An 18,015-nucleotide genomic window follows, 5' to 3' on the forward strand; every position below is an offset into this window, starting at 1 on the left:
CTTTTGCCCAATGTGGGGCTTGAACCCACAACCCTGAGATTGAGAGTCTTCTGCTCTACTGACAGAGCTATCCTAGCTAGAGGTTGATGATATACAGTCATCTTAATGAATTTTGGAAACAGATTGGTATAGAAATATCGGGAACTGTAGGAAGGAACGTGGAAATAACTAAATTAATGGTTCTTATTACCCTGAGTAGTACTGAGTTAAAAACAAAAGAGGAATGCAAATGGGTAAAATTTATTGTAACTGCAGCCAGATAGGTCATAGCGAGTAATTGGGAAAATGCAGAAGAGTTAGGGATGAACCAATGAAGGAAAAAACTGAATATTATAATTTTAGAATATTTAACTGTGAAGATACATAGAATGAAAGGGTTTAAGGTCAGTGAGAAAGAGGAGGATTGGTTTGAGAAGATATTGAATTATTTGAGTAGGTTTGAACAATTTGGGGCAATTAAAATGTTAAAAGTTAAATAAACCTTGTGGAGGGAGGAGTGTTAAGGTATATAGAAGTGTACATATGGCTGATTTGAATACGTTATTATTGAATATTATTGAATATTGTATACCCAATGTATCAGCTGCCTGGGGGGTTTCACTGTTTGTGTTTTGGTGACTGGTAAAAAATAAAAATACACTCATCTTGGGAATACAACCAAATTAGAACCTTGCAACTTGTATATGGGGGCACCAAAATCTTTGAACTGCTTAGGTCCTAAAGGTCTGGATCCAGAATGACTGGAAGCCCTGAAGAATGGGGGGACCTGTTCTCTCTCCCTCCCTTGATGCACAAGACCTGATCACGCTCTAAAACTTCCTGGAGGGGGAAGGGCTGTGACTCCGTGGTTCAGAGCCTCTGCTTTGCATGAAGAAGGTCCCGCGGTTCATTCCCCCGGCGTCTCTGGGTAGGGCTGAGAACTGAAACCCTGGAGAGCCACGGCTTTGCCAGTCAATGCACAGGCAAAACTGAGCTAGACGGACTCGGCCCCAGTTTGCACTGTGCATTTAAAGCACCTTGCGGGGCCGGCCCACCCAAGAGACAAGGGGAGGCGACCGCCTCAGGCGGCAGAGTCCGCTGGGACAGCAGATCCTGATGTAGAACTTTAGCCAGGGCCGGCCCACCCAAGAGGAAAGGTTAATGCACCATTTAACGTAGGGCCGGCCCACCCAAGAGACAAGTGGAGGCGACCGCCTCAGGTGGCAAGATCCACTGGGGCGGCAGAGCCCTGATGTCCATCTTTCTCCCCCCCCCCTTGCTCCTGATGTAGATCTTCCTTCACCCCTTCTTCCCTGGCGGGGAGAGAGGTGCCATTTTGGGCTCTGCCTCAGGTGCCAAACTGTTTTGGGTTGGGCCTGGCACTATGACACAACTTTAAACAGCCCCCACCCCAGGAAAAAGTTGTGGGAGCTGTAGTTTGCTATGGCTGCTGAGACTTGTTAGGAGATACCTGATTCCACTCGCTAAAACTACAATTCCCAGAGTTCCTTGGGAAGCAGGACTGACTGCGAAACAAGGCTGAGGATTGTAACAGGAGGTCTCCAAACAGGGCTTAGCAAACTACAGCTCCCAGAGTTCTTTGGGGGAAGCCATGACTGTTTAAAGTGGTATCGCAGTGCTTTCAATGTCTGGGGTGAATGTTGCCTTGGTATAAGGCAGGTTGCTGTGATTCCTCTCCCCACTTTTCCAGCTGTGTGAAATCAGCCTGAGACCTACAATAACATTTGGCCGCCCACATTGGTGCGAAGAATGAAAAGCCAGATGGAAACTTTCTCCCCGTGGCCTAAGAGAGATGCAATCATCCCGAAGCAAAGTTCTTAACCTGAGGTAATATTTCTGGGTTAGCGGAGTCTGTAACCTGAAGCGTATGTAACCTGAAGCGCATGTAACCCGAGGTACCACTGTACCTCAAAATATCAGGTGCTGCGGACAAACAACAAGGTACGATTGCCTTCACATCCTCTATGCTAGCATTCTTGGTGGCCACGGTGGGATTTATTTATTTATTGCATTTCCGTTCGCCTTGCTTTCCTCCAAAGAGGATGCATAGTTCCCCTCCCTATTTCACACTATAAAAACAACCCTGTGCGGTAGATCAAGGGAAGTAATAGTGCCACTGTATTCTGCTCTGGTCAGACCACACCTGGAGTACTGTGTCCAGTTCTGGGCACCACAGTTCAAGAAGGACACTGACAAACTGGAACGTGTCCAGAGGAGGGCAACCAAAATGGTCAAAGGCCTGGAAACGATGCCTTATGAGGAACGGCTAAGGGAGCTGGGCATGTTTAGCCTGGAGAAGAGGAGGTTAAGGGGTGATATGATAGCCATGTTCAAATATATAAAAGGATGTCACATAGAGGAGGGAGAAAGGTTGTTTTCTGCTGCTCCAGAGAAGCGGACACGGAGCAATGGATCCAAACTACAAGAAAGAAGATTCCACCTAAACATTAGGAAGAACTTCCTGACAGTAAGAGCTGTTGGACAGTGGAATTTGCTGCCAAGGAGTGTGGTGGAGTCTCCTACTTTGGAGGTCTTTAAGCAGAGGCTTGACAACCATATGTCAGGAGTGCTCTGATGGTGTTTCCTGCTTGGCAGGGGGTTGGACTCGATGGCCCTTGTGGTCTCTTCCAACTCTATGATTCTATGATTCTAGGTAGGTCAGGCCGTGGGCGAGTGACGCCCAAGGTCACCCAACCAGTGGGGATTCGAACCCTGGTCTCCTGGGTCTGGGTCCAACACTCTAACCCCTACACCACACTGCCTCTCTCTGGATGATGGACCGACAGCACGCCCCTACCCCACAGATCACACTTACCTGCCGCAGGTTGTTGAAGGTGTCCAGGCTTTGCCTCCCCTGGTGGAAAAGAGCGATCAGGCGCCGAGCAGCCAGGAGATTCCCCTGAACCACAGCGATGTGGAGAGGCCTGGAACGGGACAGAGAAATGAGCTGCGAATCCATTAGACCAGAGATCCCTCCCCTTCTGGTCTGCAAAGCTTTGCTAACCTGGCGCCTTCCAGACTACAACTCCCATCAGCCACCTGGAGGCACCACTTTGGCAGAAGTCGCATTGGGCGCATGAGAAAAGTTGATCGGGACTGAAGGTGGGGTGGATTGGAACAGCAGCTTCCAAGCTGTGGCGCTCCCTGCACCCAGAAGCACCTTCACTATACCTGGGCTTTTGACACTTGGAAGGGACTGCAAGGGTCATCCAGTCTAACCCGCAAGATGCAGAAATCTCAACTAACTCATCCATGGCGTGAAATGTACGTTTTTAGGACGCACCTTATCTCTGTGATTGGGCGCCGTTTTAAGCTGTTTTTAATATTGCTTCTTAATAGCACAACCAACACATACAGTGGTACCTTGGGTTACATATGCTTCAGGTTACAGACTCCGCTAACCCAGAAATAGTACCTCGGGTTAAGAACTTTGCTTCAGGATGAGAACAGAAATTGTGCTCCGGCGGCACAGCGGCAGCAGCAGGAGGCCCCATTAGCTAAAGTGGTGCTTCAGGTTAAGAACAATTTCAAGTTAAGAATGGACCTCTGGAACGAATTAAGTACTTAACCCGAAGTACCACTGTACTTAAAATAACCCTTTTCCCTATGTATTTTTAAAAAGCACTATTGTATACGGTGGTACCTCTGGTTACATACTTAATTCGTTCTAGAGGTCCGTTCTTAACCCGAAACTGTTCTTAACCTGGAGCACCACTTTAGCTAATGGGGCCTCTCGCTGCTGCCGCTGCACAATTTCTGTTCTCATCCTGAAACAAAGTTCTTAACCCAAGGTACTATTTCTGGATTAGCGGAGTCTGTAACCTGAAGCGTCTGTAACCTGAAGCGTATGTAACCCGAGGTACCACTGTATCTATATTTTCCATTTTGTCTTTATATGCAGAAACGGTTCATGCTTTGAAATAAAATGATTTGTCAGCATAACTTTTGTGGAAATTATTTCTATACTTATTTCTAAGACTTCAGTTATCCCCAGGGTAAAAAAAAGGGGGGGCACATTATCTACCTGGCCCGGGCCTCTGCCTGGCTCTGCAAGGCCCTGGTCTGAACCCTCTATAAAGGGGCATGTGTGGGGTTAAGGGGGTCTCCCTGCTTGCAGCCCCCTCCCTATTTCACTCCCGGCCAAAGCTCTTGCTCTCGGTTGTCCAAAGTCTCAACGCCCCCCTGCTACCTATCTGCATAGCACCCCGGGCTCCACCTGACTTCGCAGAAGCTGCCTCTCTCCCCGCTTGCGATGAAACGAAACCGCCTTATCGTCTGGGGCCAAGCCCACAGGCAGCGGGAAGGGCTCCCAGGGCACCGGCTTCCAGTAAGCCGAGCCCTGACCTCCGCTTCCTGTCTCGCTAACGGAGCCTCAAGGGCTCACCGCAGGAGCCAGCCCCCCCAGCGGAGAGGAAGGAGGAGAACAGCAACCCCTGGTTCGGGTCTCTGCAGCTCAGAAGGATGTGGGGCAGCTTAAGGAGGAGAGAGGGGTGGGGCTCACTTCTCCCCTTCGCCCCATTCCAGGAAAAGGGACAGGGCTGCCAACAATTACACAGCAGGGGAAACGTCAGCAGACGGGGAGGAAGTCAGGGTGTGTGTAAGAGAGAGGGGTGTAGCTTGGGTAGGGGATTCCCCTTTGGCAGCTGCGCTTGGCTCCGGTTAAACAAAGCTGCTCAGCGAGAGGAGGAGAAAAAGGCGGAGAGGCCTTCCTCTCCAAATGTCCAAACCAGAAGGAAAGAGCGTTACCTGTACAACTTAGGCTAAGTCCGTGGTCCTTCCAACCACCCAGGGTGGAGAAAGGCAGGCTCCTGCTGTTTGGCCCTAGAGGTGGGGTAAACTGCTTTTGGATATGGAGGCTCAACCTAGCTACTGTGGTGGTGGACAGCCGCCGGCAGGCTGCACCCACCAGGAATGTGTCTAATCAGGGCTCTCCCCTCCGCCCCCCAATATGCCTAAGCAAACGGCCGTCCTGACATGATGCGGCAACACAATTCCGCACATCAGGGGCTGGCGGGAGTTGTGGCTCGAAACATCTGGAGGGTTAGGGAAGGCTGGTGCCTGTTGGTTATGCAAAGGGTGGATTTCTTCATCTTGGGAGACCCAGGTTCAAATCTACAGCAGAAACATTCCAGAAGGCTCAATCTTGGATACCTTCCAAGTCAAATTACCTTCCCTGAAAAAAAGTGTGTTTTTAAATGTGTTTGCTGCAGTTATGCTCCTTTTTATAGAAAGGTCTGTACAGAATAACCAACGGCTGCTTGTTTCCTTTTTTAAAAGGGGCTGTGTGTTGTTGGCTTAGCTAGCGCACAGGCCCATTTCACAGATCACGCCAATAGTCACTGAGGCTAGAACTACGTGTTCTGCAAACGCATTGGTCATGGCATTTGCAGGGGAAACTGCTTAGTTCCTCTCCCCACAACCAGAATCTGCAAACAGCTGGCCACCAGCGAAGAGATAGAGATACCACAAAGCAACCATTTGCATGTGGGGTGAAATATGGGGTGTTGGCAGTTGCCCTCTTTGGCCTCCTCAAATGATGCCTCAAATTCTTCAGCCCCACCGTGGAAACTGAATCTAGAGGCAAGATTCAACTTCCACCTATGACTCAGACTTCAGTACTGGGATGGGGAAATCAGAAACAAGGAAGTCCTCTGAGCATGTGCAAGCTGCCGTTTAATTATAAATTCCCAGGTATTGCACACATGCCTTCTCAGAATCGACCCTCAAAACTGAAGCTCCTCCATCCCACCCCATTTCCTGCCAGGCCCCAATCCTTCCCGGCTTCTCCTGCACTTCCAGCTCTCCCCTCCCCCCGAGCACCCACTTCTTCTCCTTACGTGTCTCCGTCCTCATCTTGCTTGGTCGCTGTGGCAACGTCTAGGGCCAACTGGGCCTCCACGGGGCAGAGGAAAGAGTAAGGGGTGGGGACCCTCAGCACTGGGTTGGGGGTCACGGGATGCAAAAGCGGCGACATCTCGGGGCTGAGGAAGGGGCTGGCCAAACCTGAAATGGGGAGGTGGGGAAAAAGAGAAAGAAGGGGTTGGAATGAGACGCAAAGCCGACCCTAAAAGAACCCAGGCGTCCGGGACTCCTAGTCCCCTCATTGGTAAGTTCACTGGAAGGTTTTCCTTGAGCTCTGCCCGTCGCCAGCCTCTTCAGGAGCAAGGAATGCCGTTTTGAGCCTCAGTAGTGGTGGCAGAGGGAATGGGCGCAAACAGAAAGAGTGACAACAAAGCTCCAAGGTTGCATTTTATTTCCTCCAAAGGCAGCACATTTTAAAGGGTGCTTTGTTATTGCTGTTTGTATACGCAGGTGCATTTTAGGCCTCACAACAACCAAAGACAGGGGTGATCCTTTTGATTTGTTTTAAAAATAGAGAGAGAGGAGGAAACTGCCCCTCTCCAAAAAAAAACCCCCTTGGTTCTTCTGCTAAAAAGCTCAGATTTCCTCATTCTGGTCAAACTGGGTGGAACGGCAGCAGAAAACGGCAATTAAAGGGTCCAATCTACACCATACAGTTAAAGCACTATTTATACCACTTTGTACTGCTCATCCCCCCCAAATTATGGGAGCTGTAGTTTGTTAACGGTGCTGAAAGAGTGCTTTAAATGTATTGTGCAGATGTGGACTGCATCCAGTGAGATGTGCTTGGTTTCGGTTTGGCCGCATTTGCGCTGCATCTTAGGACGGTCTTTGCTTATTTGCCGCCTGAGGCGAAATGCAGTTTCCACACCTAGTGGGCAGCAAGGAAGGGAGTGGTTTCAGAGGGACAAGGTGAGCTTCATGGGTGCTCCTTAGATGGAGACACTCTGGGGCACCTCATGGTTCGGGCCACAATAGCACCACGGGAAGAAGAAAAGTCTGAGCATCTAGCGCTGCCACAGGTGTGCTTCTCCCCACGCCACAATTCTGACCAAACTTGCCGTGAAGTCCTGATTCCCCACTTGAGAGGGCTTCAATTTACCTTGCGCCTGTGCTGGCCTCACACCTGACGAAGACTTCTGTTGTGCTCAGAAGCTTCGTCGTCTCCAAGCCACTAGCTGGTCCAATGGCAAACAACTCATAATAAATAAACATTAAAAATCATCCATAGCTAGCAGGAACAGTGGCAAGGGATGATGGGAACTGTAGTCCAAAAACAGCTGGAGACCCAAGTTTGGGAAACCCTGACCAGCCCAACCCTCTGCAATGCAGGAATATACAGCTGTTCCATACAGTGATTGAACCTGCAACCTTGGTGCTATAGGACCAAATAATAATAATAATAATAAATAAAAATATTCTTCACTGCAGGCCAGGAGCCAGCTTGCTACAGCCACCTAGGCATTTTCAGGGCTGAGGTGCAATGCACACAAGGGGACTTCCCAATTCAGAGATTATGTTCTCGGGACCAAAGCAGGCACCAACATCTCCATTTCACCAGTTTCGCAGACCTCCCATCCGTCTGGCTGCCACACCTGCCTGACAGACTCATTTCCTCCTTGCTGCATGCCTTCCTCTTCTTGACCCCTACAGCTGGGAAACAAAAAACTTTTGGGCGAGTCCAAAGCCCTTCCTTCGCCTCAATTACCAAGTGGGGCCCTTGGATCACAAAAGGGAAGATGCAAACTAGGAGTGGGTCACTGTGGCCCTCAAATGTTGTGGGGCTCCATCTCTCTCCCCCCCCCCGCCAACACAACCCAGAGATGAAGGGGTGTGTGGTCCATCGAGATCTAGAGCACCGCAGGTGATCCACTCTCGGAAAGGCAAGCGGATGGGTGGCAAGTGATTGTGAAGGAAGTTGGCTGCAGAAAAACCCTAAGGATGGAGAGGTAGAAAAATCAGCTGCTGGCGGAAGGAGATTGAGCGGGGATAGAGCATTCCAAAGAGGGGGCCTTCTCTTTACCTGAGTAATAGGCAGCTGGGAATCTTGGGTAGCTGACGGAGATATACGGAGAGTGGTAACCATTGAAGGGGGAGCCCCACAGCTCGCTGCTCTCCGTCTTGGGGACTTTGCCAGCCAGAGGCCCCTGGGCGTCCCCATCTGCCCCCGGCACGACATACGGGCGTTTCCGCAAGGGCAAGCACGTCTTGGCCTTCTTCTCTCCTTCCAGCCCCGCCTGGGGGGAAGCCGTGCTCCGCATTCCTGGAAGGATGGGGCCGGGCTGGCAGACGGCACTCGGGGCTTCCTCGGGCTCCCGGGAAGTAGGCAACTGCCTCCCGGAGGCGTCCAAAGAAACCTCTCTGTCGGGGGCGACGCATCTGCCTTGGCTGCCTCCTTTCCGCCAGGTGCTCAAGTCCACAGGTAGCTCCCCGGCCATGTTTGCCAAATCCTCCTTGCCGTCGCCGGGCAGGGACTCCCGGGCAGGGTTCGCTTTCGGCTCCAGAGCTGGGTCAAGGGCTGGTGGAGCGGGAGGCGTCCACCTGGTCAGCTTTCCCGGGTGCTGCTGAGTGGGCAGTCGGAAAGTCACCATCACCTACTCATGTTCGCAAACCAAAAGCCCCCAGGGAACCCGCTCACCCAAGGCAGCTTGGGGGAGGCTCTCAGTTTCCGACGGCGGCCGCTTTCCAAGCGCCCTCCGACGGACGCTGCAAATCCCTTTCCATAGGCTCGGAAGAATGGATGGCCCGGTTACCTCCACCGACGCGCCATGTGATCACACCTGAGCGCTTTGCTCACAGGGTGTGGGCAGTGGGTGAGGTGTCATGCTCAGGAAGCCGGCAGGCAGTCCTTTCCGAGAGCAGCAGGGAGAGAGCCGGGTGGGGGGGGGGTGCAGGAAGGTCACAACCCCACCCGCACCCTCCTCGTCCGCTTTCTGGATTCCGGGGAAAGGAGTCACCAGCCAAGCCGCGCTCCGTCCCTTGCCAATTCTCTTCTCTTGTTTTTCTTTTTCCTCGCTGGAAGTGCTCCCCCTCCGCCCAAACCCGACGGTCCGGGTGGCGATGGCAGTGCCCTCAGTGCCCCGCGGGCGCCCGCGAGTGAATCCCGAGGAGCGGCGGTGACACCCGCTGCTTCGCCCACCCTCGGCGGTAGAGGAAGCCGGGACTTCCCCGTCGGCTCAGCTGAATACTAGGGACTTTCACAGACGCCTCTTACCGGCCTCCCCTCCCCGGGGGAGTTCCGCCTACAGCTCCTCCTCTTCTTGGCCGCCTGCCCGCTCTCGAAACTCCTTCCCCCGGCAGGCGCACAACGGCCAGGGGAGCCCTGCGCGCCATGCGCCCAGGGCGCATTGCCAAAGAGGCCAGGTGCGCCCAGGGCGCACTGCCAGCTCCCCAGGCGGAGAGGCGAGCGGGATCGGGGGGGGCGGGGAGGCGCTTCGCTTCGCTTTTGCGGCCCTTTTCCCGGACTTCTCCCCTCCCAGCCGGGAACGCCCCAGAGGGGAAGGGCAAGGAGTGCGACCGCCCCTCGCCAGGGCTAGAAGGCGACGGGGCGCTTAACTCTTTCCTCGGGAAGAGGCCACGGGAAGGAGAGAAAGGCGCCCAGTGATGAATGAGGCTGCGCGGCTCAGTGGTTTTTACTTAAGGATAGGTTCGGTTCTGGAATTACTGGTCCTGCAGTCATAAGAACCCTGATGGACCATCAGGCCAGTTCCCCATCTGGTCCAGCATCCTGTAGGGCCAATCAGATCCTCGTGATATGCCCGCAAGCGGGACCCGGGCGCAAGAGCCTTCTCCCTCCTGCGCTCTCCAGCAACGGGTATTCAGAAGGGTTCCTGCTTCCGGTCATGCAGGGAGGGCTCGTGGCTCGTAGCCATAGTTTGCGTCTCCCCACCGCCGTGCAGTCACACATTTTTTTAAAATAATATTTTATTAGGTTTTATCAATCGAAAACTTTAGAAAAACAAACAACAAATGCAAAACAGATAGAAAATACAAAAGCACAAAACTATAAAATACAAAAATACAAACATTAAACACAAAAACCAAAAAAAGGAAAAAACACATATAAAAGAAAAACAAAATTTATCTCTTTCTTAATCCCTCCACTTTAGTTAACTTATTTTCCTGACTTCCTCGCGTCTCCCATTTTTGTATCCCTTTTAAATTTGGTTCAGCAAATTCATAATCTATTAGTTTATCTATTATTAATCCCCTCATACTTTTTACCTTGTTGCTAGAGCCCCTTCAATTCATTTCAATGTCATCAGCATTCAAAAATTTTACAAGGTTTCTGCAAATAAATTTTAAATTTCCTCCAATCTTCTTCCACCGACTCTTCTCCCTGGTCTCGGATTCTGCCAGTCATTTCCGCCATCTCCATATAGTCTATTAGTTGCATCTGCCATTCTTCCAAGGTGCGTAGGTCTTGTGTCTTCCAATGTTTGCTATGAGAATTCTTGCTGCTGCTGTAGCGTACATAAAGAAAATTCTATCCTTCTTTAACACCAATTGGCCAACAATGCCCAGAAGGAAGGCCTCTGGTTTCTTCGGGAAAGTATATTTAAATACCTTTTTCAGTTCATTATATATCATTTCCCAGAAAGCCTTAATCCTTGGGCACGTCCACCAAAGGTGAAAAAATGAACCTTCAATTTCTTTACATTTCCAGCATTTGTTATCGGGCAAGTGATATATTTTTGAGAGCTTGACTGGAGTCATGTACCACCTGTACATCATTTTCATAATATTCTCTCTTAGGGCATTACATGCCGTAAATTTAATCCCGGTGGTCCATAACTCCTCCCAGTCAGCAAACATGATGTTATGTCCTATATTTTGTTCCCATTTTATCATTGCAGATTTTCCCGTTTCTTCCTCAGTATTCCATTTCAACAGCAAATTGTACAGTGCAGTCACACATTTTAATGTTTGTGGTTTTTAGATTTTTGTAAATCGCTTATTAGCCCATTTTGCATTAAGCATTACATGGGAGCCAACTCCTTGGGGCCGAGGGGGTCTTCGGCTTCAATAATAATAATAATAATAATAATAATAATAATAATAATAATAATAATAATTTATTTATACCCCGCCCATCTGGCTGAGTTTCCCCAGCCACTCTGGGCGGCTCCCAATCGAGTGTTAAAAAATAATAATACAGCAATAAAATATCTCCCCTCCCCCCGTTGATGGCCATTGCCATTCAAATGGGGTCCGTGTACCACGTCATGTGTTCGATTATGCAGGGCAGAGCTTATTTGTGCCCCCACAATATGTTATTATTGGGCGTAGGGGGGCATAACTGTACATAACTAACTCAGGCTCTGCCCCCCCCCAACAAAATCTGGCAGATTAACAGCGTTCTCCCCAGCATATAGTGATAATGGGGCAAGCTGCACCTGTTAAAATTCTGCCTGCCTTTCCGTTGTACCTCGATTAAAATAATATTTTCTCCACAAAGCATAAAAACCACTTCACACGAGCACTGGCTTTTTAACTTCGGCGGCACAACGTTGCTCTCTTGATAACTCCGAGGCGAGGTTGGCACCATCTTTTTATCACTGTTCGTGGGCTGGATTTCTGCCTGGCATGGAGAAATCTACCAGATCGAGCGTCTTTCTCCACGCGAGGAAAAGCTTCGCCTGCCAGATCTCTGAGCTGCAGGCTGCTGTTAAATGCACAGGAGCAGGAGCAAGGGGAAAAGGTGGCAGCCTGCTGCTCCTCTTCCTTTAAAATCAGCCTGCCACGCGGAGATCTCGCAGGGGCGCCGCTTCCTTTGGCGTGGGGCGGGGGAGAGAAAAGACGCTTCGCCAGGGGGAAAAATTGGGTGGCAGCCTGGCCTTTTCCTGCAGGCTGAAGCAGGAGAGGCACCGCGTCGCGTGGGTTGGCAGGAAGAAGCAAGAAGTTAGCTGGAAAGGAGGATGCGGGGCGATCCGGTTGTTCTCCCAGAGGACGCAGAGGGCGCAGCGGCGCTCCGGAGCTGCACGGAACGGCTGCGCAAATGACGAGTCATTCGCGGTTGGGGAAGGGAGGGGAAAACTGAACGGGATTCCCCCAGAATTGGTCCAAAGGGCAGGCGAGGTCGCTGGCGGCTCGGGAACGGAGCCCCCTGCTGGCCGAGGGAGGAGAGGCAGCCACCATGGAGGCGAAGGGGTTAACCGCCACCTTCAGCGCCAAAGTGCTCTCTGCGTGAACATCTTAAAAGGTCTGCCAAGGAGGTGAACTGGAGGAGGAAGGGCAAGCGAGGGCTCTCCCCATCACGTGGGGGGAGGGACCGTGCTTCTTACCGTACATGAAGCACCCTTTGCCCACGCCAACCAGGAAGGGAGGCCGGCTCTGATAAGCTTTCTTTTTTTCTTTTAGGGTGAGGAAATCAGATTGCCTCGCCCTCACCCGCCTGTGTTTCCCTGTGACTTGCTTTTCCAAGCATGGCTCTGGCTTGGAAGCAGAGCACAGCGACTCACACCAGCCTGCAGCTGATTGGGAGGAAACAAGGCCAGAACAGTGAATCGTGCAGAGACACAGCGGGCAGACTCCTCGCTGAATTGGTGCAGGAGCAATGACAAGCAATTCTGAATTGGTGCAGGAGCAATTCTTCTTCTTCTTCTTCTTCTTCTTCTTCTTCTTCTTCTTGCTGAATTGGTGCAGGAGCAATGACAAGCAATTCTGAATTGGTGCAGGAGCAATTCTTCTTCTTCTTCTTCTTCTTCTTCTTCTTCTTCTTCTTCTTCTTCTCCTCCTCCTCCTCCTCCTCCTCCTCCTCCTCCTCCTCCTTCTGATATCTGTGTGCCCTGAACCTGGGACATTCTGCATTCAGTGCAGGTGTCCGACTGCTCAGTCACTGGGGATACAGTACAGTGGTGCCTCGCAAGACGAAAAGAATCCGTTCTGTGATTCTCTTCGTCTAGCGGTTTTTTTGTCTTGCGAAGCAAGCCCACTGACGGATTAGAGGATTAGCACTACTAGCGCTATTAGCGGCTTATCAGCTTATCGGATCAGCTGATAAATGGCTTAGCGGCTTAGAAAAAGGGGGGAGGGAAAAAACCCCGCAGGAACTCGCAATACATTTTCGTCTTGCGAAGCAAGCCCATAGGAAATTCGTTTTGCGAAGCACCTCCAAAACGGAAAACTCTTTCGTCTAGCGAGTTTTCCGTCTTGCGAGGCATTCGTCTTGCGGGGCACCACTGTACATGTTCTCAGCTCATGAGACATGACTGGAAGGGTGACAGCCATCCCGAGATTACATGCTTACAGTCTCTGGTGCCACAAGTTAAAAGGATCAGAGGGCTAGACTGGGAAAGATCCCCTCGCTGCCCACAACCATGTATTATTATAATCATTATTTCAATTTATTATTTTCCCTTCACCCCAGGACCCGTGGATGGCTTGCAACTCTTTTGTAGTGGTTATTTTTTGAAAAAAAAAATACCAGGTGTCTGTAATGGGGTAAACCAGATCAGGTCTGTAGCAGATGAGGCTACATTTTAAATTGCATTTTAACCTGTATTTGAAATTGGTTCCCCTCTTCTCTTTTTTCCCTATTATGTTTTAACTTTGATTTTATTGGTGCTAGCCACCCTGAGCCCGACTCTGGCTGGGGAGGGCGGGGTATAAATAAAATTTATTATTATTATTATTATTATTATTATTATTATTATTGTGGCAAAAGGCTAAAGTCCCTCCCACACCTGTGCTGTTGCCCCAGTTCAGTTCACTCTCCATCACACGCCCAGCATTTGTTTTCAAGCAACCCAGCCATGCAAGAATTAAAGAGCTCGTGAAAAGCGTTAGAAATAGTTTGATCCTCGGGTTTTGGAAAAGCATAAAAAGAGTTTGCTGTATCAAGACGATGACCTATCTGGTCCAGCATTCTGTTCTCACAGGGGCCAAGCAGATGTTTCTGGGAAAGCCACGCACAAGAGCTGCTCCCCTCTTGTGGTTTCCGTCAGCTGCAGTTCAGAAGCATTTCTGCCTCCATAGCCAGCCTGGCTAGTAGCCATTGATAGCCCTCCTTGAATTTGTACAACCTTCTTTTAAAGCAATCTAGGTTATTGGTCATCACTACAGCCAATCCAGAATATGGCAGCCAGACTGGCGACTGGGGGCGGCCGCCGAGACCACATAACACCGGTCCTGAAAGACCTACATTTTTTTTCCAATTTTTTTTTATTAGTTTTACAAAAATTTTATGAACACAAACAAATAAACAAACACACAAACAAACATGTATAATTTCATGTCCTTTTTTTTCTTAAACCTTACTTCGTCGACTTCCCCATACCTCCCCTTTCTGCATCCCAATTTCCAAAATTATTTCAGCAAATCCTAACCCTTAATTTTATCGAGTTTTTCCCTTATTCTTTTCTTTTACTTTTACAGCTGTAACCCCCATTTTCCCCTAAAACCTTGACATTTTAACCTTCATTAATTTTACAATATTTCTTAAGATAAATTTTGAATTTCTTCCAATCTTCTTCCGCCGTCTCTTTCCCCTGGTCACGGATTCTGCCGGTCATTTCAGCCAGTCCCATATAGTCTATCACCTTCATCTGCCATTCTTCCAGAGTGGGTAGATCTTGAGTCTTCCAGTGCTTTGCGATGAGTACTCTTGCTGCTGTGGTAGCATACATAAAGAAACTTCTGTCCTTCTTTGACACCAATTGGCCGACAATGCCCAAGAGAAAGGCCTCTGGTTTCTTAGGGAAAGTACATTTAAGTACTTTTTTCATTTCATTATATATCATTTCCCAGAAAGCCTTAATCTTCGGGCACGTCCACCAAAGGTGATAAAAGGTACCTTCAGTTTCTTTACATTTCCAACATTAATATCAGGCAAATTGTAAATTTTTGCTAGCTTGACTGGGGTCATGTACCACCTATAAATCATTTTCATGATATTTTCCTTTAAGGCATTACATGCCGTAAATTTCAAACCGGTGGTCCACAACTGTTCCCAGTCAGCAAACATAATGTTATGACCAATGTCCTGTGCACACTTAATCATAGCTGATTTCACCGTTTCATCTTGTGTATTCCATTTCAGCAACAAGTTATACATTCTAGACAGATTCTTAGCATTGGGTTCTAACAGTTCTGTTTCTAATTTTGATTTCTCCACCTGGAAGCCAATTTTCCTGTCTTGTTTATAAACCTCCATTATTTGATAATAATGGAGCCAATCTCGTACTTTGGTCTTCAATTTCTCATGACTCTGTAATTTTAATTTATCACCCTCTTGTCCTGAAAGACCTACATTGGCTCCCAGTGCATTTACGAGCACAATTCAAAGTGTTGGTGACGACCGTTAAAGCCCTAAGTGGCCTCAGCCCAGTATATCTGAAGGAGCGTCTCCACCCCCATCGTTCTGCCCGGACACTGAGATCCAGTGCTGAGGGCCTTCTGGCGGTTCCCTCACTGCGAGAAATGAGGTTACAGGGAACCAGGCAGAGGGTGGCGGCTGCCCTGTGGAACGCCCTCCCATCAGATGTCAAGGAAGTAAACAACTACCTGACTTTTAGAGGCAGCCCTGTTTAGGGAAGTTTTTAATGTTTGATGTTTTATCACTTATTATTATTACAGTGGTACCTCGGGTTACAGATGTTTCAGGTTACAGACACTTCAGGTTACAGACTCCGCTAACCCAGAAATAGTACCTCGGGTTAAGAACTTCGCTTCAGGATGAGAACAGAAATTGCGCGGCTGCAGCAGGAGGCCCCATTAGCTGAAGTGGTACCTCAGGTTAAGAACAGTTTCAGGTTAAGAACGGACCTCCAGAACGAATTAAGTTCTTAACCCGAGGTAAAAAGGTAAAGGGACCTCTGACCATTAGGTCCAGTTGTGGCCAACTCTGGGGTTGTGCCACTCATCTTGCTTTACTGGCCGAGGGAGCCGGCGTACAGCTTCCATGTCATGTGGCCAGCATGACTAAGCCGTTCTGGCGAACCAGAGCAGCGCACGGAAACGCCGTTTACCTTCCTGCTGGAGTGGTACCCATTTATCTATTTGCACTTTGACGTGCTTTCGAACTGCTAGGTTGACAGGAGCAGGGACCGAGCAACGGGAGCTCACCCCGTCGCGGGGATTCGAACCGCCGACCTTCTGATCAGCAAGCCCTAGGCTCTGTGGTTTAACCCACAGCACCACTTGTGTCCATTATTATTATTATTCTTTTGGGAGCCGCCCAGAGTGGCTGGGGAAACCCAGTCAGATGGGCAGGCAATAAATAAATAAATATAATTCCACAGCTTAACCATGTGCTCCTTGAAGAAGAACTTTCTTTAATTTGTCCTGAATATTCCAGCCTTCCAGAAACAAACCCAGGGGGTCTGTAATGCCGAGAAGGAAGGGGTGTGCGTTTATCTTTTCATCTACCTTTGCATGACATTTCCCCCCTCTTCCTCCTCCTCCTCCTCCTCTTCCTGGTGTTCCCTCTTCCACACAGCTATGAAATGTCTGGGAGCCTTGGGTGTTCAGCTAGGCATTCCCACGACTTGGACCCATGCAAATACTAAAATAGTGAAGAGTGCGAGGGTGAGTGAAGTCACACATGAAAGGGGAGGAGCTTAGAGGGCTCTTTGCATTGAGCAAAACTGGCAAAGTGGAGAGTTTTTCCTTCTGCCACTAGCCCAAATAAAGGAGGAGGGGGGTGCAGTTCCTGCAATTGTTCCCCCGCCTCGGGACTGCCCTAAACCCAGAGGCAGGTTTCCCAGAAGCCAGACTTTTGGAAAGTCCCGTTCCACAATTTCAAGGCCCTGCCAGGAAGCAATGTGTTGGAGGAGAGCCTCCCTTAAGAAATATTAAAGCGGTATTTGGGAAGTTCATTTTCATAAGGAATTGGTTCTAGTTCAACTGCTCCAAAGAGAATTAGTTGCAGATACAGCTCTCTCTCTCAAAAAAAGCCAGGAGATAATTCCTTTCTGGTTCAATTACTTAATTAATTCTTGTTAAGCCTTTAGAATTTTACAGACACAGCAATTATTTTTTTAAAACAGATTATATATATATATATATATATATATATATATATATATAGAGAGAGAGAGAGAGAGAGAGATCGTTTTATAATGATTTGTTTTTCTATGTTTTCAGTGATACTTGTTTTTATCTGTAAGCTGCCTTGAGAAGCATCGGGGGGGAAATTGTGGGGTGTAAACAAATTTATTAGTATTATTATCAGTACACTGGTACCTCGGGTTACATACGCTTTAGGTTACAGACTCCGCTAACCCAGAAATAGTACCTCGGGTTAAGAACTTTGCTTCAGGATGAGAACAGAAATCGTGCTCCGGCGGCACGGCGGCAGCAGGAGGCCCCATTAGCTAAAGTGGTGCTTCAGGTTAAGAACAGTTTCAGGTTAAGAACGGACTTCCGGAACGAATTAAGTACTTAACCCGAGGTACCACTGTACTTTTTGTACTACTAGTACCCCCCCCCCATTATGATATTTAAGATAAACAGTAGCATGAATTAATCCAGTGAATTAGTCAGTCTGAATTAGTTTATAAACAAGGATGCCGTCCAGGCTAGATGCTAGCATTGGAATGCCACCTAATGGGTTAAAACAGCTCTTGGTTGCTCTCGTGCCTTTAAGCGCAGCTTGATGCTGGAAAACATCAGGTGAAGAAGCTTTACATGTCATGGAGATAATCAAGTTCTCAAAACTTTTTTCTTCTGTTTTTTTTTTTTTTATAATAATTTTTATTACATTTTTTACAGAAATAACAAAGAGATCAAAAAGTAAGAAGAAAAAAAAAGACCAGAAAAAAAAGAAAAAGAAAAACACGACCATTTCAATAACTCATTTCAAATTTCCATTGGACTTCCCCCATCCCTCGCAGAATGCATTTCTTAACAATAAATTTATCAGCAAATTATATCCTTATTTCATATATTTCTTTCTATTTTCAATTACAGTTTAAATTTAAATCTCTTGATCAATATATACTCTGAGCAATATACCATAATATCGTTTTTACCCATTTAAACCTTAATTCTTTCATAAATCTTGTCAAATTTCATAAATAATTAAGTTTTGTTACTGGGGCTAGATTCCCAATCACACGACATCTTATGTTTCATATAACTTATAATACTTTTGCAAATAGTCTTTAAATTTTTTCCAGTCCTCCTCCATTGCTTCTTCTCCCAAGTCTCGAA

At 48.4% G+C, this 18,015-nt stretch overlaps 1 protein-coding gene across 1 annotated transcript in view; it reads right to left on the reverse strand.

The window, feature by feature from the left end:
• The window catches only part of BCL3 (BCL3 transcription coactivator), a 34,547-nt gene extending 25,233 nt beyond the window's left edge, over nucleotides 1-9,314 (reverse strand). The window contains exons 1-3 of the mRNA XM_082231090.1: nucleotides 7,886-9,314; nucleotides 5,838-6,003; nucleotides 2,816-2,924 (exon numbers count right to left, since the gene is read on the reverse strand). Of these exons, the coding sequence (XP_082087216.1) occupies nucleotides 2,816-2,924; nucleotides 5,838-6,003; nucleotides 7,886-8,453 (843 nt within the window). The 5' untranslated portion in view covers nucleotides 8,454-9,314. The remainder of the gene's footprint in view (nucleotides 1-2,815; nucleotides 2,925-5,837; nucleotides 6,004-7,885) is intronic.
• Between the last annotated feature and the right edge of the window lie 8,701 nt (nucleotides 9,315-18,015).

This window comes from Podarcis vaucheri (genome assembly GCF_965113315.1).
Source record: "Podarcis vaucheri genome assembly, chromosome: 7".
Lineage (NCBI taxonomy): Eukaryota > Metazoa > Chordata > Lepidosauria > Squamata > Lacertidae > Podarcis > Podarcis vaucheri.